The 23,112-nt window shown below is 41.2% G+C and overlaps 1 protein-coding gene across 1 annotated transcript in view; it reads right to left on the bottom strand.

Moving 5' to 3' along the window:
* Nucleotides 1-23,112, bottom strand: part of DAAM1 (dishevelled associated activator of morphogenesis 1) — a 176,084-nt gene that overhangs the window by 28,650 nt on the left and 124,322 nt on the right. The window contains exons 14-17 of the mRNA XM_082617433.1: nt 22,524-22,823; nt 22,113-22,220; nt 14,107-14,213; nt 435-519 (exon numbers count right to left, since the gene is read on the bottom strand). Of these exons, the coding sequence (XP_082473559.1) occupies nt 435-519; nt 14,107-14,213; nt 22,113-22,220; nt 22,524-22,823 (600 nt within the window). The remainder of the gene's footprint in view (nt 1-434; nt 520-14,106; nt 14,214-22,112; nt 22,221-22,523; nt 22,824-23,112) is intronic.

Below are 23,112 nucleotides of genomic sequence, written 5' to 3'. Positions count from 1 at the left end.
AGCCAAGACCAAGATGCAAATTGTGTCAGGGATTAAGCAATGACTCAGTTCATGCAGTGCAGCCTGTGACCTCACAGTGCTCAGATTCTCAATATTCCAGTGAAACAGACATTTTCTACTAAAGCTAGTAGATTTCTATGACCTGCTAAGGAGTAACAACTTGATGGCAGGCAGCATGAGAGACAGATTCCAACATCGAGGGTCCCAGGCATTTGACGAATTCTGGACCGTACTTCTCACCCATCATTTTGGAAACAAGGGAAGAATCAAGTCCTAGAGGCTTCTGACAGAGCTGTGTGGAACCTTGGTTCAACCTCCTCAATTCAGAGATGAGGAAATCATGTACCAGTAACAACCAGACTTCTTTCCTCAGTACCCCCTCCCTGCTGAGAGTCAGGTGTCGCCTGTGCCCTGAGCGTTGCCCGGCAGCTCACCTGTTCCAACATGTCCTTGGGCAGATCCTCCTGCTCATCCATGGTTAGAATTGCCCGTTTGATTTCATCATTGGATAATTTCAACCTGGAGAAAGAATATTTTACTTGTTGTTAACGATATTGGCTTGAGCCGTAAACATTTAATACAAGGTAACTCATTTTGCTATCCCAGCTTCAAGTGCCGTTTTTCTCCAAATCTCTCAGTGAAAGCTTATTTCCTGACAATGTTGCCCCTAAAAACAGTATTTTGAAACGGCTTTAACATTCTTTCAGGGCTTTCTAATGCTCTGCTGACACAGAGAACAAAGCTGTTATGTTCTACCATTTAGTTTCCTTAAACAAGGGATTGGAAGATGAGAAATAGGGAAAACACCCACACATACCTGTTTTCTTTAATATATAGTATCCACAAATTGAAGGTGAAAGGGGAAAACTAACTTTTTAACTTATGTGTCAGGAGTGTTTAAAGTTCGCTCTCATATTAAAAATGGATTTTGAGGTTAGCAGGGTCTATGTTATTGTTAAAAAAACTGAATAGTTGATATACAAAATAAAATGTATAGCTGAGGAGTTTTCATATGTATTATTTCATTTAGCATTCAAATTAACTGTGATGATTTTTGTTTAATTGAGGGAGAAACTGAGGCTCAGAATGGCTAAGTGATTTGCCCAAGGTCAAACATATACAAAGGGGCAGTATCTAACACAAACCCAAGACACTTGATTGCTAATCCCAAATTCTTTTTACAAATAATGCTTATCTAGTTAATATCTCATAGGGAAGGATTTAAGCAAAAACCCAAATCTGTTTTCTGTTTTTCTGTCTACCACTAATTCATATGATTTACTAATTTATATTAAGGATTTATGTCTTGATTCTGGCAGAACAAAGTACTGACTGTGAAGAGTTGACATTAAAACATACTTATAAAAATATGTTTTTATTACACACAACCAAGTCAACCAGGGCAAAAAATCTTAATCAGATTATTAGCTGTAACAGTAGGGTCATTCTTTTGTTCTACTTGTAAGCATTAGACCCAGACTTATTTAAAAAATCTTACTTCCTTATAAGCTACCACTAACGTGTTAGTACAATTATTCGATCTGTTCTTCTAGTTATGATCTTCAAGAAGAATGACATTCAGGACTGGGAATAAAGACATGAACACACAAATATAGAGCAAGGCATATAGCCTTCATGTGTAACTTCCTGAAGGAAGGGACTTTGGCATCAGACAGGCTGTGCCTGGCTCTGACATTTCTTGGTCAGTGTCCGAAAAATTGGAAAAATTTTTTTCTTCAGCCTCAGTTTCTTCATCTATAAAATAGAGATAATGATAACCTATGTAAAAAAAAAGGATTTTTTGTATGTGTATAAAGTGAAATAATGCACGAGACATGTTTAGCATAGTGTCTGGCCATAGAAAGGGCTCAATAAACTATATGTATACTCTGCAAGGCAGACTTTTCCACCCAGAAAAAAAAAAAAGCAGCAGTACTTATGTAACATTAATATTCAAGGGCGGCTATTTGATAAATAAACAGCGCTTAGTAGGGTTATCATGAAACTTCCCAAAGTGCTCTCATACCCATTGTTTCATCAGAGTTTCCTCTCTGTATAGAGCACCCATTAGACCTGGGAGAATTAAAAAATAATTAGAAGACATGGTGCTTATTTTAAAGGTGGTTATAATGTTTGAGAGAATCTAATGATAAGCTGAAACACTCCACACAAGGGTACATGAAGCATACATGGTCAGCTGTGTTCTCCCAGGTAAACGAGAGGGTTGGATGAGTGCAGGGGTGGCTATAAAGCCCACGAAGGAGGAAAGAACCCACTCTGGACACCTCTGGCTTGTCCTATTTCTCCAGATTTTGACACGATCTTGTTAAAACCATCCATCCTGCTGTTGAAACTGAATGTTGTTTCATGTACCAATAAGTAGGCCAGGGAAGGAACAAATTTGGGAATCCTATTGTACAAATATCATTCTCTTCTATTTCATGCATTCAAACCCAAATAGAGCACCTAGGCAACATGCCAAAGTGTCCATGTTCTAGAATAAGACCCATTCTCTTCCCTAGTCCAAGTTGTAGCACCATAATAACTCCTGGGCTGTGGACAGCAACTCTGGATCTGGGCAGACGTCTCTAGATTGAGTTAGTCATTATGGAGTCATTTCCCATGAATATGTTCACTAGAACATCATAATGGAAAACTCCCAAACTTAAATGGAACAATTTAGCCAAGTTGGCATGAGTAAAACATATGACGGGAAAAACTGTATCTCGGCATCAAGGTCTCTACCATATGGGCCCTGGGTAGCCCTAGATTCCAGGACACTAAAGGCTCTTGAGTCAAGTAAGGGCAAACACCATGGTGTAGCCATGCAAGGCCAAAGAAGTGGTACATTAAGTAAGGTTGAAACTGCCACTAATGAAAACCAGCTGGAGAAAAGCTCCACTTATTTAAAAAAAAAAAAAAAAAAAAGATTAGTTCTGTGTCCTTTTCACACGGAGTTGAAGAAACCACTTTATGGTGTCTTTCTGCCGAGTCCTTCTGTTTTGCATTTAAGAGAAAAGGAGTTGAACATCAGAGTGAGAACAATACTTGAAGTATCAGATTTGCATTTCATTAGCTCCCCATATGGACTGCAGAACTTCTTGCTTTTGAAATTGTATATATTTATGCTGCTCAATCCCCAGAGGCTGTCTGGACCAAACACTAGCTCTAATTCATAACAATTTTGGTTTCTCTTCATGTGGCCCACAAAGAGACTTGAGACTTTAATGGCTAGTACTTAAGAAAATCTACCTGTCAACATCCCGCCTTGCACGTGGTCTGTGGGAGCAGACAAAAAAGCTGTACCTTTGGGGAAAGAGGAGAAGGGTACACGGCCCTCTGGGAGGCTTCTATAGGTTGCCAAAGAGTTCTTAGCGTCGTCTGTCATCCACAGATTGAGTCGCTAATCTCTGTAATTTAAGGACCCTACCAATCCTAACCTTTTAATTGCTTTTAAAGCTTGGCAGTGTTCTGGTGTGCAGGAGGGTGGCAACTTGTGAGACATCCACTTCGACTTTCTTTGCAAGGCAGGAAACGAACCAGCCATTTAAAACCATATTTAACTCCACCTTGCTCTGCTCAGGTATTTCAAAAATTTGCCCAGAGAACTGGAACATCCAGGCATAATTAAACTAAGTTAAGGATGGATGGCTAGATCAGCTTTAGCTCCGCTTCAGTGGATTTAAGCCAAATCCCTCTCCTTTAAAGTAGCCTTTTGTGGTTTACTACACCCCGGCTGTCATGTTAAGTGAGCATCTGGAAAAAAAGAATGGCAGAACACTTCATAAAAGTGTGTTTTAGGTGGGTTCATTTTGCAATATAAGCCAGCTTCCAAGTTTCTTTCTTTCTTTTTTCTTTTTTTTTTAACAGAAGGGAGAGGTCTGTTTTAGGGAATAAAGCAGAGTGAATCTTAAGTTGCCCCGTGTCGCCTACATACACACAGCAGAGAAGTTGTTGCTGGCTCTTCCAGGGGCCTGACGAACGGGTCTCATTCTCGGGTACATCGTGTCCATTCTACTCACTTCTCGAGTCTGTAAAAGGCAGGGTCCCTGGTGGCTTGGAGCGTCACACCTTCCAGACAGCCTCTTTCTGGGCGCTGTGAGGGACGCTGGCCTCTCATGCTGTGAGCACTTGAAAAGGGCCTGTACTTCCTCCCCTGCTCAGCCCCTGGGATGAGAAGGCCTTTCCTTCCGGCCGCCTTCTCAGCTCCAGGCAAGGCTGTGGCAGGTGCCCCTGGCCAAAGAGTCCGTGAACTTTCGCGGTATGGGGGTAAGAAAGAGCTTTTAAAGATAACCAAGCGCTGCAGACACGTGTGCATCACAATACCGCCGGTGGAACATGCCACGGGCTTTCACCGGGGTGGAATCTGGTGTAATGACTGCGTGGCTGGTAATTAAATTCCTAGTCAGCAAGGTAAGACACAGAGAGGGTCACCAGTCTTTGGGAATGAAATAAGCAGAAAAGAAGAAAGACACTAAGTGTGGAAAGGTAGGAAGTCTTGACTTCACCTTGGAAACATTCCTACTCATTGTCCCCAGGCAGAAAATCAGTCTCCAAATGCTAGTGACAGGTTTTGTCTCCCTCCAGTCTGTCCCTCATCAGGTCTGAGCTGGGCAATAGAAAGTGCTCCCTATCTGAGAGTAGCCTGTGCCTCCAGCTCTGACCCCTCCAGCCTATCCTGCAAACCCGTCAGAGATCAAACTCAAAACCTCATTAAGACAGTGCTGTTCTCTGGAACAAATGGCACCAATTCCGGATCCCCCAGGTACACAAATGGGCCGTTAACTGAGCAGCTGCCACGTACAGGCACTCTGTCAGTGTTTCTCACACGCTGGGTCTCATTCTTACAAGCCCACTGCTTCCATTACCTCCATTTTATAAACTGACCCTGGGCTAACTCGGGCCCTGACAAAGGCACCAGGCCTGGATCTCAGGCCCTCCTGCCTGGTCTCATTTAATCCAAGTGATAATTGTCTGCTGCAATTGCAGGGCTCTCTCTATAGCCCGGCCTGTACCCCCTCCGGAGCTTTCGCTCCTGCTGCACCCTTGGAACTGCCTCCGCTCCCCTGCCTGTGTAACTGTCGAAGGTCCTCGAGGCCCACTTTCTCAGGGAAACCCTGCTGCTGCCCCCTCGCCCCCCGCCTTGGCTGGGCTCCCCATCTCCCATCCAGACCAGTCTAAGGCCTGAATTGTTCACAGGTCATCTTGCCTGTGTCACTGTTCTCCAATTAGCCATGCACGGCCAAAGGCAACAGTTCTACCTTAAGTCTTGGGACATCCTATGGCACCCAGCACAGTGCCAGGCAAATAAACACTCCAAAGCGATAACTCTAAGCAAAAAGTATCAAAGCAAAGTATCACAGCTCTCCCCTCCTTTAAGCCCCTGGCTCCTTTTGTGTGTACTCATGCATTGCCAACGAAAAGGGGAGAGTGAAAGCAAGGTAAACCAACCGCTGACTGGTTAAACAACTAAATAAAAACAAATTAGTTCTGCTTAATTTCTTTTACCTTTAGCCCTGTGCTTTCCTGATGAGAGAATAAAACCACTGACCACTGAGCAGACAAGCATGTGGTACTGAATCCTCTGTGACAGAGAAGGTTTTAGACCCTGATCAATAAGGCCCAATTACCATAAGGTTAACTGCATCTCAAAATCACCTTGTTATGCATAATACATTTTTAAATTATGCTCATTGTAATACTTATCCATTAAATTGGATATCAATAGATAATTTAACAGATATGAGGCAAGTTCTTAAAATTATCTTCTAGAGAGTTCAGACACATTCACATTCTAAGTCACCTTAGCCTTTGACACTTTTGATGTAATGAGGGAATGATATACCACAATATGAAACAATTCCTCCAATAATGGGATGGGAAATTTGCCAGAAGGAGTTGTAACCTTATCTATAACTAGTGTAATTACCCTCAGTGGCATCTTGTACTGAGAATAATCTGTCTGTGAGAAACTGGGTCACAGCTAGAGCACTTAAATTACTACAGAAATTCAGAGTGATAGCTCCCTTTGCCAAGCTGTTTTTAAAGTGCTCCCCTAGACTGCAAAAGTGCAAAATAGAGGGGGAAATTCTAGGGTTTTAAAAGAAAACCTTTGCCCAATTTTTCATTTAATTTTGCTATTAAGTAAAAACATTATTTGTAAAAAGAAGTTTTAACAAAACAAATTGTATAGACCATAGAAAAAAAAATGTAGCCCTTCAAAACTATTTTCAGTGGTGTGTTCCTGAACAAAAGTGGGGATAAACACAGGGCCTGGCCACTTACACAGCTTCCAGCCAGAGGCAGAAATTAAATGCTAACAGGATGGTTCATGTTACCTTACTAAGTTGTATTAAAATTCAAGGGTCTTACCCAACTTCAATTTCTCTTCCACGAAAAGAAACCTTTGCTCCATAAAGTAACATATGTCTGGCTATCAATCAAACTTCTATGCTGCAAACCAAGCAGCAGTGCTGTGTGTTAAAAGAAACTGACCCTAAGACCATGTGAAAAATAAGAACCACTACAACTACTACCTTCCGTCTGTACTCTCCCTGAAAGTCACCTTCTGCCAGCCTCGATACACATATAACGCTCTTTCCAGAATGTAACCAATGTGACTTATACATAATGCCTCAAAGTGCAGGGTTCTTTATAGTTTCCTTCCCTTCATCAGCACTAGGTATCTCTGTCTAATGTGAAAGTCCCTTTTAGAGAAAGAAGAAACTAGATTCAGAAAAACTACTTGAAATGCCCAGGACGACCTGACACATTGCCTGAAGCTATAATCAGATTCCAGGTTCCCGAATTTCCTTTTTTCTTTTCAAGCTTCAAGGCCATGATGGTTCACTAATTATGAGAAATACTTCTGAAAGGGCTGAACTGGATGAATTAGCATTTCACTGAGGTTTGAGTTTTACATATTTTTTTAGTCATAAAAATGTTCACAAAGAGCATGAAATAATATAATCTTGAAGTATAAAAAGGTGACTTTAGAAAGCAAAATGAAACTAAGAGCCTTGATGCCTTCACTGTGGATGCTGATTCTGTGACAGTGTTACTTCAATGGCTAAAGAATCTCTAAAGCCGAGAGGTATAAATAACAGTAAAGTGCATTTTATAGGCTCTCTGGAAAAACAAAACAAAACATTGATTTGAGATGTTCTGCTCTTTAAGATTTAGGAGTCTGTGGAAATTAAACTGCAAGAAAGTAGGCATCCAGCTGTGACATATTCCGCGAGGGAAAGGAGGCACTAATGGTCCTCTTCACGTCAGACAGAAGAAACTCAGAGAACTGACCCTCAGCAGAGTCCAGGTAAAAGGAGGAGTCCAAACATGTGGTTTGGAGCCACATGATAGAAAAGTTGGTCCTGATAGCCTCATCCATCAGAGGGCAGACAGCAGAAGCAAGAAGAACTACAATTCTGCAGCCTGTGGAACGAAAACCATGTTCACAGAAAGACAGACAAAATGAAAAGGCAGAGGGCTATGTACCAGATGAAGGAACAAGATGAAACCCCAGAAAAACAATTAAATGAAGTGGAGATAGGCAACCTCCCAGAAAAAGAATTCAGAATAATGATAGTGAAGATGATCCAGGACCTCGGAAAAAGAATGGAGGCAAAGATTGAGAAGATGCAAGAAATGTTTTAAAAAGACCTAGAAGAATTAAAGAACAAACAAACAGAGATGAACAATATAATAACTGAAATGAAAAAATACACTAGAAGGAATCAATAGCAGAATAACTGAGGCAGAAGAACAGATAAGTGACCTGGAAGACAGAATGGTGGAATTCACTGCCATGGAACAGAATAATGAAAAAAGAATGAAAAGAAATGAAGACAGCCTAAGAGACCTCTGGGACAACATTAAATGCAACAACATTCACATTATAGGGGTGCCAGAAGGAGAAGAGAGAAAGGACCTGAGAAAATATTTGAAGAGATTATAGTCGAAAACTTTCCTAATGTGGGAAAGGAATTAGCCACCCTAGTCCAGGAAGCGCAGAGAGTCCCAGGCAGAATAAGCCCAAGGAGAAACATTCTGAGACACATAGTAATCAAATTGACAAAAATTAAAGACAAAGAAAAATTACTAAAAGCAACAAGGGAAAAATGACAAATAACATACAAGGGAACTCCTATAACATTAACAGCTTATTTCTCAGCAGAAACTCTACAAGCTAGAAGGGAGTGGCATGATATATTTAAAGTGATGAAAGTAAAGAACCCACAACCAAGATTACTCTACCTGGCAAAGATCTCATTCAGATTTGACAGAGAAATCAAAAGCTTTACAGACAAGCAAAAGCTAAGAGAATTCAGCACCACCAAACCAGCTCTACAACAAATGGTAAAGGAACTTCTTTAGGCAGAAAACACAAGAGAAGAAAAGGACCTACAAAAACAAACCCAAAAGAATTAAGAAAATGGTAATAGGGGGCTTTCCTGGTGGCGCAGTAGATAGGAATCTGCCTGCCAATGCAGGGGACACGGGTTTGATCCCTGGTCCGGAAGGATCCCACATGCTGCGGAGCAACTACTGAGCCTGTGTGCCACAAGTACTGAAGCCCATGCATCTAGAGCCCGTGCTCTGCAGCAAGAGAGGCCACTGCAGTGAGAAGCCCGTGCACAGCAACAAAGAGTGGCCCCCACTCGATGCAATTAGAGAAAGCCCATGTGCAGCAACAAAGACCCAACACAGCCAAAAATAAATAAAATAAAAATAAATTTTTAAAGAAAACAATAATAGGAACATACATATCAGTAATTACCTTAAATGTGAATGGATTAAATGCTCCAACCAAAAGACACAGGCCTGCTGAATGGATATAAAAAGAAGACCCATATACATGCTATCTACAAGAGACCCACTTCAGACCTAGGGACACATACAGACTGAAAGTGAAGGGATGGAAAAAGATATTCCATGCAAATGGCATCCAAAGAAAGCTGGAGTAGCAATACTCATATCAGACAAAATAGACTTTAAAGTAAAGAATGTTATAAGAGACAAGGAAGGACACTACATAATGATCAAGGGATCAATCCAAGAAGAAGATATAACAATTATAAATATACATGCACCCAACATAGGAGCACCTCAGTACATAAGGCAAATGCTAACAGCTATAAAAGAGTAAATCGACAGTAACACAATAATAGTGGGGGACTTTAACACCTCACTTACACCAATGGACAGATCATCCAGACAGAAAATTAATAAGGAAACAGAAGCTTTAAATGACACAACAGACCAGATAGATTTAATTGATATTTATAGGACATTCCATCCAAAAACAGCAGATTACACTTTCTTCTCAAGTGCACATGGAACATTCTCCAGGATAGATCACATCTAGGGTCACAAATGGTAACTTTAAGAAAACTGAAATCATATCAAGCATCTTTTCCGATCACAATGCTCTGAGATCAGAAATCAATTACAGGGAAGAAAACGTAAAAAACACAAACACATGGAGGTTAAACAATATGTTACTAAATAACCAAGAGATCACTGAAGAAATCAAAGAGGAAGTCAAAAAATACCCAGAGACAAATGACAATGAAAACATGACAACTCAAAACCTATGGGATGGGGGCTTCCCTGGTGGCGCAGTGGTTGAGAGTCCACCTGCCGATGCAGGGGATGCGGGTTCGTGCCCCGGTCCGGGAGGATCCCACGTGCCACGAAGCGGCTGGGCCCGTGAGCCATGGCCGCCGAGCCTGCGCGTCCGGAGCCTGTGCTCCTCAATGGGGGAGGCCGCAACGGTGAGAGGCCCTCGTACCGCAAAAAAAAAAAACCTATGGGATGCAGCAAAAGCAGTTCTAAGAGGGAAGTCGATATCAATACAATCCCACCTCAAGAAACAAGAAAAAATCTCAAATGGACATTCTAACCTTACACCTAAAGGAACTAGAGAAACAAAAACAAACAAAATGCAAAGTCAGTAGAAGGAAAGAAATCATAAAGATCAGAGCAGAAATAAATGAAATAGAAACAAAGAAAACAATAGCAAAGATCAATACAACTAAAAGCTGGTTCTTTGAGAAGATAAACAAAATTGATAAACCTTTAGCCAGACTCACCAAGAAAAAGAGGGAGAGGACTCAAATCAATAAAATTAGAAATGAAAAAGGAGAAGTTACAACAGACACCACAGAAATACAAAGCATCCTAAGAGACTACTACAAGCAACTCTATGCCAATAAAATGGACAACCTGGAAGAAATGGACAAATTCTTAGAAAGGTATAACCTTCCAAGACTGAACCAGGAAGAAAGAGAACACATGAACAGATAAATCACAAGTAATGAGATTGAAACTGTGATTAAAAATCTTCCAACAAACAAAAGTTCAGGACCTGATCGCTTCACAGGTGAATTTTATCAAACATTTAGAGAAAAGCTAACACCCATCCTTCTCAAACTCTTCCAAAAAATATCAGAGGAAGGAACACTCCCAAACTCATTCTACGAGGCCACCATTACCCTGATATCAAAAGCAGACAAAGATACTACAAAAAAAGAAAATTACAGACCAATATTACTGATGAAAATAGATGCAAAAATCCTCAACAAAATACTGGCAAACAGAATCCAACAACACATTAAAAGGATCATACACCATGATTAAGTGGAATTTAACCCAGGGATGCAAGGATTCTTCAATATAGGCAAATCAATCAATGTGATACATGATAATAACAAATTGAAGGATAAAAACCATATGATCATTTCAATAGATGCAGAAAAAGCTTTTGCCAAAATTCAACACCCATTTATGATAAAAACCTCCAGAGGGGCTTCCATGGTGGCGCAGTGGTTGAGAATCTGCCTGCTAATGCAGGGGACATGGGTTCGAGCCCTGGTCTGGGAGGATCCCACATGCCACGGGGCAACTGGGCCCGTGAGCCACAATTACTGAGCCTGCGCATCTGTAGCCTGTGCTCCACAACAAGAGAGGCTGCGATAGTGAGAGGCCCGCGCACTGCGATGAAGAGTGGCCCCCGCTTGCCACAACTAGAGAAAGCCCTCTCACAGAAACGAAGACCCAACACAGCAAAAAAAAAAAAAAAAAAAAAAAACCTCCAGAAAGTGAGCACAGAGGGAACCTACCTCAACATAATAAAGGCAATATACAACAAACCCCACAGCAAACGTCAGTCTCAATGGTGAAAAACTGAAAGCATTTCCTCTAAGATCAGGAATAAGACAAGGATGTCCACTCTCGCCACTATTATTCAACATAGTTTTGGAAGTCCTAGCCACAGCAATCAGAGAAGAAAAAGAAATAAAAGGAATACAAATTGGAAAAAAAGAAGTAAAACTGTCACTGTTTACAGATTACTGTACATAGATAATCCTAAAGATGCCACCAGAAAACTACTAGAGCTAGTGAATAAATTTGGTAAAGTTGCAGGATACAAAATTAATGCACAGACATCTCTTGCATTTCTATACACTAACAATGAAAGATCAGAAAGAGAAATTAGGGAAACAACTGCATTCACCATTGCAACAAAAAGAATAAAATACCTAGGAATAAACCTACCTAAGGAGACAAAAGACCTGTACCCAGAAAACTATAAGACAACTGATAAAAGAAATCAAAGATGACACAAACAGATGGAGAGATATACCATGTTCTTGGATTGGAAGAATCAATATTGTGAAAATGGCTATACTACCCAAAGCAATCTACAGATTCAATGCAATCCCTATCAAATTACCAATGGCATTTTTCACAGAACTAGAACAAAAAAATCTTAAAATTTGTAAGGAGGGCTTCCCTGGTGGCGCAGTGGTTGAGAGTCCGCCTGCCGATGCAGGGGACACGGGTTCGTGCCCCGGTCTGGGAAGATCCCACATGCCGTGGAGCGGCCAGGCCCGTGAGCCATGGCTGCTGAGCCTGCGCATCCAGAACCTGTGCTCCACTACGGGAGAGGCCACAACAGTGAGAGGCCTGCGTACCGCAAAAAAAAAAAAAAAAAAAAAAAATTTGTAAGGAGACACAAAAGACCCCAAATAGCTAAAGCAATCTTGAGGGAAAAAATTGGAGTTGGAGGAAATCAGGCTCCCTGGCTTCGGACTATACTACAAAGCTACAGTAAACAAGACAATATGGTACTGGCACAAAAACAGAAATATATATCAATGGAACAGGATAGAAAGTGCAGAGATAAACCCACACACCTATGGTCAACTAATCTATGACAAAGGAGGCAAGGATATGCAATGGAGAAAACACAGCCTCTTCAATAAGAGTGCTGGGAAAACTGGACAGCTACATGTAAAAGAATGAAATTAGAACACTCCCTAGCACCATACACAAAAATAAACTCAAAATGGATTAAAGACCTAAGTGTAAGACCAGACACTATAAAACTCTTAGAGGAAAACAGGAAGAACACGCTTTGACATAAATCACAGCAAGATCTTTTTTGACCCACCTCCTAGAGTAATGGAAATAAAAACAAAAATAAACAAGTGGGACCTAATGAAACTTAAAAGCTTTTGCACAGCAAAGGAAACTATAAACAAGATGAAAGGACAACCCTCAGAATAGGAGAAAATATTTGTAAATGAATCAATGGACAAAGGATTCATCTCCAAAATATATAAACAGCTCATGCAGCTCAATATTAAAAAAACAACCCAATCAAAAAATGGGCAGAAGGGCTTCCCTGGTGGCGCAGTGGTTGAGAGTCCACCTGCCGGTGCAGGGGACACGGGTTCATGTCCCGGTCCAGGAGGATTCCACGTGCCACGGAGCAGCTGGGCCCGTGAGCCATGGCCACTGAGCCTGCGGGTCTGGAGCTTGTGCTCTGCAATGGGAGAGGCTGCAACAGTGAGAGGCCCGCGTACCGCAAAAAAAAAAAAAAGGGCAGAATACCTAAATAGACATTTCTCCAAAGAAGACATACAGATGGCCAAGAAGCACATGAAAAGCTGCTCAACATCATTAACTATTAGAGAAATGCAAATCAAAACTACAATGAGGTATCACCTCACACCGGTTAGAATGGGCATCATCAGAAAATCTACAAACAATAAATGCTGGAGAGGGTGTGGAGAAAAGGGAACCCTCTTGCACTGCTGGTGGGAATGTAAATTGATACAGCCTCTATGGAGAACAGTATGGAGGTTCCTTAAAAAACTAAAAACAGAATTACCATATGATCCAGCAATCCCACTACTGGGCATATACCCAGAGAAAACCATAATTCAAAAAGACACACATGGGACTTCCCTGGTGGCACAGTGGTTAAGAATCCACCTGCCAATACAGGGGACACAGGTTCACGCCCCAGTCTGGGAAGATCCCACGTGCTGCAGAGCAACTAAGCCTGTGCACCACAACTACTGAGCCTGCGCTCTAGAGCCCACGAGCCACAACTACTGAAGCCCATGTGCCTAGAGCCTGTGCTCTGCAACAAGAAAAGCCACCGCAATGAGAAGCCCATGCACCACAACGAAGAGTAGCCCCTGTCGCCACAACTAGAGAAAGCCCACGTGCAGCAGCGAAGACCCAACACAACCAAAAATAAAAAATAAAAAATAAAAAAAAACACACACAAAAAGACACATGCACTCCAATGTTCATTGCAGCACTATTTACAATAGCCAGGTCATGGAAGCAACCTCAATACCCATCAACAGATGAATGGATAAAGAAGATGTGGTACATATATACAATGGAATATTACTCAGCCATAGAAAGGAACAAAATTGGGTCATTTGTAGAGACGCAGATGGACCTAGAAACTTCACTCATACAGAGTGAAGTAAGCCAGAAAGAGAAAAACAAATATCATATATTAACGCATATATGTGGAATCTAGAAAAATGGTACAGATGAACTGGCTTGCAAGGCAGAAATAGAGACATAGATGTAGAGAACAAATGTATAGACACCAAGGGGGGAAAGCGGGGGTGGGGGGTGGTAAGATGAATTGGGAGATTGGGATTGATATATATACACTAATATGTTTAAAACAGATAACTAATTAGAACCTGCTGTATAAAAAAATTAAATTTAATTAAATTTAAAAAAAGAAGAAAGTTGGTCCTACCAGGAATGTTTAGACAACATCAACAATACCTCGATAGAAGGATGTTGCAATTCTGAGCTCTCCGACCATCAATCACCGAAAGCTCTCTGACTTTAAGTTTGGAGCCCAGTGTGTCATCAATGGCATCTGCTTCTTTCTATAAAGAGCATGAAAGAAATCCATCAAAGTCAAACAGGGACATTCCAACTTCAGATACACAGTTTTCCTTTATATTTGCTGTACACACACACACACACACACGCAAAGCCGAGATGGTAAGCAGGGGAATGTATGGAAGTGGTGGAATTGAAACAAAGGCTAAAATGTAGTTGACAAAGGAAAATAAGAAAAGCTGACCACCCACATTTGAAAAAGCATTATTTGGAAGAACAAAGTGCTTCTAAGTTGAAGATGCATAAATTATCAATGAACGGTACCCTCCTTTTGTCCCCCAAATCCTGATGGAGAGCAGACAGAAGGACTGTCACTATGAATCAAGCTCAGCTGAAACATGCCACTGCTGGTCCAGCCATTTACAGGGCCCATTCGCCCCACAACCATTTGCATCCTGAACACTCAGAAAGCTGAACAATAAAACCTCCCAAACGTCTTCATGTGCAACAGGAAGCTCCCAAGCCCAGATGCTACCTTTCATTACCCTGGAGCCTGATGGACAACGGGGAGGGCGCAGTTCAAGGCATTGGTTTGATTTACCTCAATTAACAATAAAACACTACTGGCACACTCTACTGCTGTACAGAGAGCTGTAAGCAATGAGGGTCAGTCATAATTTATGGTGGAAGAGGCATAAAACAATTATACATAAAATACTGTTTGAGTAAATTGGGCATCAAGGTGAAAACATAGATTGACTTGATAAATAGCAAGTTTGATTTTGTTAAAGGTCAGGATCAATTTAAAAAACAGATCATGCCATTAAAAAATGAAAGAAGTGAAAGCAGACATAGAGAATGGACGTGCAAGACTGGGATTGACATATGTGCACTGCCATGTGTAAAACAAATTGCTAGTGGGAACCTGCTGTATAGCGCAGGGAGCTCAGCTCGGTGCCCTGTGGTGACCTAGATGGGCAGGATGGGGTCGTGGTGGTGGAAGGCAGATCCAAGGCGGGGGGATATGGGGATATATGTATATGTATAGCTAATTCACTTCGTTATACAGCAGAAACTAACACAACATTGTAAAGCAACTATACCCCAATTTAAAAAATAAAAAAGATTAAAAAATAGGGAACTCTGGCCCCCCCCCAAAAAAGTAAGGAAACCAAAGAGTTCTAGAACTGGATAACAGTTTAGGAAACAAAGACAACATGGAGTTTATAATAAGAGGCACCATGTGACCAAACTTTAACTGTTTCGTATTGTGCTGAGATTTCAGGCATACCTCTCAATATTCAGTTAAGAGTTGAAACCCAATGTGAAATTAAGTAGGCATTGTATTACACTATCAGAAAAAAAAAAAACCCTAGGAAAACCAAGACATTTTGAGCTTATAGTAAGCCAAGGAGTTACATTAAGCAAGGTGTGGGTTTTAGCTCACTTACCTGCTTGGAGTTACTGTTCACAAAGAAATCCTACAGCCATGGCAGAGGCATGGAAAAGGAAAATCAGATACATGCAGTTCAGAAATCACAGCAACCAATAGGGGAAGGTCAAGGAAATCAGTGACAGGGTAAGAGATGATTTTATGCTCCCAGGAGCAGCAATGAGAGTTGATGAAGATGAGAGTCTGGCTGGAGATACATTGAAGAGCAGGGTATTAAGCGTTCAGGGTAGAGAGAGAAGATGGCATGTGCTGTACACAGTTTTCAATGGTGGCAAATCAAATTCAGAAACGAAAGGGCTTAAAACACCCCCAAAAGACTCAAAGTGGTGAAGGAACAAATTCTCTTTGAAAGGACCACTGGGCTCCATGTATTCAACATGAAGCAGATTTCATGGTTTTCCCTTGAAGCAGAAAATATCAATCAACTCTATCAACCCGAGGGAACTACTCCCATTGTCATGTGCTACCGGCAAAATATGCTTTTTTGAGGGGATGGAATAATCTCCTATCTTCTTGCGTCATTAGGAAGGATTAAGAAAAGAAAAAAGACCAGTTCAACAATATAGGTCAGTAAAACCAACACTCAGTACTCCCCGAGAGTCCAAACAATGTCTGTGGGCGCTCTGGGTAGGTATGAGGAAAAACACAGAACTTGCAATTAAGAGACAATAAGTGATTCATGTGCTGTGCAGCCATTGGTGGTCCTGTCCCCACTGCCTTGGGGCTGTTCATGCGTACAAGGTCAACAGCCTCTGTTGAAAATAGTTCATAGAAAAGACCTGGAGTGAAGAAGGGAAAGAGGAAGCAGTAATTGACATGTTATGAGAAAGTCACAGCTTTCTTTGCATATTTTTGCAGTGATGGCATGAATAAAGCTTCGGTGTGCAAAACACACCCCAGTTTTCGGGCCAATTACTTACACAATCAGCGTTTACTTAGCAGATTCTTTAAGGCCTCACTGGTCCCGGCAGCACTGCCAAGGCCAATTTTACACAGATGAGCTGTTTCACATCATTCTTCGAATGGGAAACAAAATGTATCCTCCCCTTGCTCCACCCATACAAGGGGGGATTACTTTTCTGGAATGGCGTTTAAAAAATAAAGTGATAACCACATGAAACTTTTCTTTCCTCTGATGTCACAGTTTTCTTTTGTCCCTGTTGTAACTGTCAAGTTTTTTACCCTGAAACTCCTTAGCACTCTTTCCCTGTAACAGCAGTTTCTCCTTTCAAGGGCAGAAAAAACTTTGGTGAAGTGAACTCCATGAGGTCATCTTATCCTACTTTTCTCTCTTAAAGAGACAAGTTGCAAATTGAATTTAGACCCTGCTCTCCCTGTCTGGCCTTCAAGGAAGAAACTTCTACGAAGGTGTCTGGCAACTCATTCTCCCTAAGTTCCCACTGTCTGGAAATTAATCTCTACTGTAGTGGTCTATGGAACCAGGCCACAAGCATTTACTAAGGATGTGACTTGGGGCTCAGTTTCACTACCTGTAAAATGAAGTAAACAACCGGATTTTTATTGTATTAAATGTGATATGCATGTAAAGCATTTTGTACAGTACCTGTCACATATTTATGAGCTCCATACTTGGAAGCTATCACACATTACAATTATTGTATCTTTCAAGCCAATGATCAAGTCCATTTTTTTTGCCTATTGCCCTGCTTTTCAGTTGAGTTGAAGCACAGCTGGTCAAGATCTCCCACTTGTAACCAGCAGCAGCACTAAGTGTAACAGTTAATAGCTAAGTAATGTATCTATCTTTTGAGAGGTGAGGATGAGGAATGCCATGTGAGAGTTAGGTTAATTGGAGATCTTGAGATTCCCCTATTTTAAGAGTCCTTTAATCATCACATTTTAAATAAAATCACAAAGCTTATTAGATGGGGAATGTTAAAAATATTGATGCTTCCAGGCCTATTTCAAATAAGTTAATATTCTTTTTGAAACTTTAAATTATTCACTAATTGGCTTGGGCCAAACATGATAGAATTGCCTACATTTGGCTCCACCTAACAGGATGTCTGATTTTTCCAGATGATTTTTGGTGTAGGGCTTAGGGTTTGGAACATAAATAGGAAGATGGGGCTTGCATTTTCAGGAGCCAGTGCTGACAAATTCCTATAGATAGGGTTTCACCATGAAATAATGACTCAACATTTCATAGACAATGACAACCTTTATATGGATGGTTCTTAATCTTTTTGAGGTTGAGATCCCATTGTAAATCTGATAAAAGCTGGAGATCCCTCTCCAGAGAAATGCACGCACTAGTATTTATATAAAACCTTGTATTTGATTAACTCTTACCATGTTGTCCAGCTATATAGAACCTGTACCTTATACTTTGGTCCTAAGAAAAACCACTATTTACAATTTTTATCTCCTGTCTTCATATGCCATGACTAAGGACAAAGCTTATTGAAATCAATGTCCTAAATCACATAATTTTCAATGTAAAAACTAGATATACAGGATAATAAAAAAATGTAAAAAGAATACAAAAAGAAATTTCTTTAGCCATTCATAAAAATTCAGAAGATACCACTGACTATTCCAAATGGGACCCCAAGAATGACTTGTATATGACATGTTAACGGAGAGTTGGATTCTGGAGCCTAGGATAGTTATCCTTTGTAACTATTTCAAAGCAGAGAGGCTTTGAAATGTTATATCACGTGCTGATAATAGGACCTATAAAGAAGGGGTGTCCCCAGGCAAAGAGTGGGGAAGAGGAATGGAGATAACCAGCTGTTCACTTGTTGCTCCAGAGATATGTGTGCCTTTAGGTAAATGTAGTACTTTAGTTCATTTTCTCTCTGTCCAAATTGCATGTATAGGGAGAGTGAATTTATAACATCTTAAGATGAAAATCTCCCACAAAACAAATATGAATGTTGTTTAATTGTAACTGAGACAGTACTACTATGCAATGTGCTACATTATGTATTAAAATAAGTCTCTTGTGGCTGGCCTAGAGATCATGTATAGTACAGTTTCAATGAGGAAAAGAGGTTCTGAGGTTCAAGACATTGACTTTCAAATGAACTTTTGTAATGTGAGCAGGGGAATAGCTGTATGCTATTAAATTCCATTTTATGTGGCACATAAGCTTACATAATCAGCTCTGCACACCTTTGATATCCACACTGGAAAAAAAAAATCCTGAATAGAAATGATCTTGTTCTTAAAACTGGAGTTAAAGAAAATGCTTTACAAAGTCTAACCTTCATAATCAATAAAGCCATCAATAAGAACAAAGTGAAACTGAGAATTATGCCACTTGTACACCTGTCTGGACACTGAATACATACTGAGCCATATTTTTATTATCTGTGACACAGGAATAATACTCACCTCAAAGAATTCGTGTGAAGATTAAATGAACAAATAAGTATCAGTTCCTTGAGAACTAAAAATTAGGGTTGATGAGATTGGGGCTCTATATATTATATTCAGCACCAAAAATGTAATGGATACTTAATATTGATTATCATCTTTTAGTCTATATTCTGGTTATTTGCAGATTTTCCTCATCTCTGCTTTTATACTATAAGCTGCATTATAGACCTCCACAATAGTTTAATACATTTGTGTCCTTTGACATACTTTATATGCAAAGCAGACAGTAAAAATATCTGTTGTTTTTAATGATTCAATATTTCTCATATCAACAGGGCACATCTTGTGTGTGTGTGTACATTTACTTATATCAAATCTCTCCTACATGTCATTAATCAGTGTTCACCTAAATTATACTAATCTGAAGTTTGAAATTTTTTTCAAAATCTTACTCTGTGTAGTGTTCCTGTTGCATGCACACAGACAATGGTATTCATGGGTTCTTTGCCTCTCTGAGAAATTTACTTGGCCACACAACTGGCTGAAATCCAGAGAGTTCGACCAGGGTTTTATAACTCTGGAGGGAAGAAAGAGGAGAAATCATTGAAAAAAAGGGTTCCCGGTATTCATTTGGGAGTAGAAAAGAGAGCAATTCAAGTGTAACAATAATTATATAGAGCATTGCCAAGACTAAAATGAAAATGTATAGGTCTTGACGTTGTCATTAGTTACGAGACTAGGGGACACAATGACAGGCACCCCATTTCCTTTAGTCTATCCTATGTGTTCCTACTAGTCTGTCTTCATCTTTCGATTTTCTGCCTCTCAACATTCAATAAATTCAATGGAATGGCTCAAATTATCTTCATTTGGGAAACACCTTTATGGTTTAAAAATTCTCAGCTCATGTTCTTACACCAAGAGGGGAGACATACTTGAGTCAAGCTGAGCGGGTGTGCTGAAATTTTTCTCTGGGAAGTTCTACTGCAAATGTCACAAATGATTCTACTTACCAGTCTACTACTGAGTGTTAAGTGCAACCGAAATGTTCTGGTTTATCCTGACTGGCATGACTACTGATTATTTAAACAGCAATTGGTTGCTAGGAGACAATTACCCAATGGCTAGGCTTTCTGCAACCCTGTCTCCTGGAGCTCTTGAGAACTGTCCACATATTTGTCCCAGAGCATTTTGGCAGCATCCTTCTGCACCTTCTGCTGAAAGCCAGTTAATTATGAGTCTTGTAAACGTGGGTCTTTCAACCATCTGCCTTCATAATAAATGTAACCCACAAGCTCAGACTTGAATAGCATCATTTGGAATACTGCTGTTTTCTCTTCCTTTTATTTACTTCTCTAAGTTCACAAACCTTCATCTTAGGCAACTAGAATGGACCAGTATTAGTGACTGAAACTGAAGTAGGAAATCAGCAGGACGTGTAATTAGGTCAGAAGATTATTTGAATCCACCAGGAAACTGGCTATGTCCTAATGTCCTACTTCATGTTAAGGCCCAGAGGAAACTTTCGTGGGATGGGAGAGAGAGAGGAGGCCTGTTGTGGCCATTCAGGAATGAATCAGGTCCAAGTACCTGCCATACAAGAGCTCTCAACACATCTTTTGTTTGTCCCCTGAAAGATAAGGTATCTTGCTTTCAACTGGACAATGTCCTATCTTCTTTTTCGTCATTTTCCTTTATTTGGCACTTATGACATTGTACAAGTTTGCTGTCATACTTTTGGGAGGGGTCCCAGCTGAGTGCTCCTATCTTACAGTTATTCTGCCATGGCAGGCAACTACCTGCATTTTTGTACTTTATTAAAATAGCATTAAGGGCACTGCAGAGAAATATTCTCTCACTTAAGGGAAAATATTCTGGCTAAAAGATGTACTACTTTTTCTTTTCAATTTTAGTTGCATCAAAGGCCATTTTGAAAAAGAAAACCCTCAGCTGTTTTTTCTCCCCAGGCTCAGTCCATCTTCTCCCTTGGTGCTTGGCAGTTCTGTTCTGAGACACTCTTTCTTGGGAACCAAGCCAAGCCTAAGCAGACTAGGAAGTCTGCTGCTTGTCTGAGGATGCTCCACCCTGGGAATGATTCACACGGGAGTTAAGGGCCTCCCAGCAAAACCCAAGGAAAGCCCCTACACAGATGCCTGGCATCTGCCTGTTCCTGTTCCTTAAGACACACTCTGCTCTCATCATTTCTCTCCCTCAGTCACCCTTTGAACTTTGCTCCTTGCACTCTGAGACTCACTTCCCCCCCTCCCCAGACCTCCGATTGACTGTTGAAGACCCCACTCCACCTCTTCCTTGTACTTCTGAGACTCTCTGTACCAAGCCACTTTGCTGTGAACTCTACTAAGATGCCCTCTCGAGGGGGGTGAGAGGTACCACACAGGTGTGACCAAGCTCACAAAATGATGCTGACTACTTGGCCAGGTTAGCAAGCACCAAATCAAGCTGCATGTTCTCATACTATCATGTTTGCTCACTTTTCAGAAGCTCCTCGGGTCCTATTTGTTCCACTGCCATCCCCACACTTGCTCAGCCTTCACAGCCCCACTTCTGAGTCGATCATGTTCAGGACAGAGCAAAAACTTCTTTCTAGGTTCCATCTAGCTGCCAACTTATAGTCATTTACCAACCCCCATACTTCAAAAGGTTCCATTTATTTCAAATAAGTAGTCCACTTCTGATAATAACCATTTGAGACAAAAATATTATAACTAAAATAGCTTCAGAAACAAACACTGTGGGGTGACACTACAAGTTAGGTAACTCTCCTACTATTTTCCCCTGGTGGCCCCTTTGACTAAGCACAAGTGACAATAAGATACAGAGTTCCTTCCACCAGTGGAGACGGTGTTGTGGAAAGACACCAGAGCCTGAAGCTCCCTAACAAGGAGCTTGTATACCTTCAACATGTACACACACACGCGTGCACACACACACACACAAACTGACAGGAACCTAAACGCACATGCAGACCCACACACCATGCTGTTTGCAGGAACATAACAGGCTAGACCAAACAGCCTAGAATTAAGATGCCTATCATATCATGGTTATGGCAGATGGCCCAGGGATCATGCACAAGAACATGACCCCTTAATTATTTTATCATCTGGAGGGCACATGCTCTTACCTGCTGTCTTTGGTAAGCAGAGAAAGTTCTTTCCAGGTCTTCAAGATCTAGAACTTTGAAGACTTTCGTATCATCAATTTCGGTCCACACTGTTCCTTCCAGTTTGTTCTGCAAACATCAAGTTAAGAAGCGCTGGGGTTTATAGTTAGACACAAAAAGAACAGATGTAGTTATTTTTTACAAAGTGCTGCTATCCCAAATATTTCACTCTACCGGATGCTCAGAATGAGCTGGCTTCAAAAATTGGGTCCCTTGATTCAGAAGCTTTATCACTTGAATATCTGAGCTAGTGAGAATCCTGAGTCCACACTAGAAAATGAAATCACTGACAGCCAGGGCGGCCTGGTCAGAGACAACACAGTGGGCTGCTAATGCCACCCATTAGAGGGAAAGTTGGAACTAATGGCTCACCTCAGGCAGCTTAGACCAGTTGAAGGATTTCAGGGCATTCGTGGGCTGAGGAATGTTCTTCTTCTTGAGTGCCAGACCCAGGGGGGCACCAGGAGGTGGCATGACTCCTCCCAAGGGAGGAGGCCCTGGGGGAGGGGGGGGTCCCCCTGGAGGGAGGGGAGGGGGTGGAGGAGGAAGCGCTCCACCAGGCAGAGGTGGGGGTGGTGGGGGAGGGAGGAGGGGCCCAGGCACAGAGGAAGGAAAGGGACCCCCAGGGGCTCCAGGCGAGGCTCCACCGGGGAGTGAAGTGCAGACGGCCCTCTGAAAAATAAAAATAGGAAAAAGAAGAGATGAACGGAAGAAGTAAATTCACTGGATGATTTTTAGGGTCTGAAACTTTGCCTAACATGTGTATTATGGAGAAATTCACACATCTGAGAATGTGGGGTTAATGACGCAGTAAGTTGAGTGGCCTCGTGTGCGACACTCTAGGGCTCGTTTGCAAAGGGCTCACGTGTCTCTCACTTCTGGTACCATCCTCCAGTTTGGTTTTCATGCAATCAGTTTTCACGTTAAGAAGCTAATGTGATTTCCTTGCTCTTGGGAGAGG

This window comes from Mesoplodon mirus (assembly GCF_964341445.2).
Source record: "Mesoplodon mirus genome assembly, chromosome: 4".
NCBI classification, from domain to species: Eukaryota; Metazoa; Chordata; class Mammalia; order Artiodactyla; family Ziphiidae; genus Mesoplodon; species Mesoplodon mirus.
Note: the sequence above shows the minus strand (reverse complement) of the source record. Positions and strands in the feature narration are given on the sequence as shown.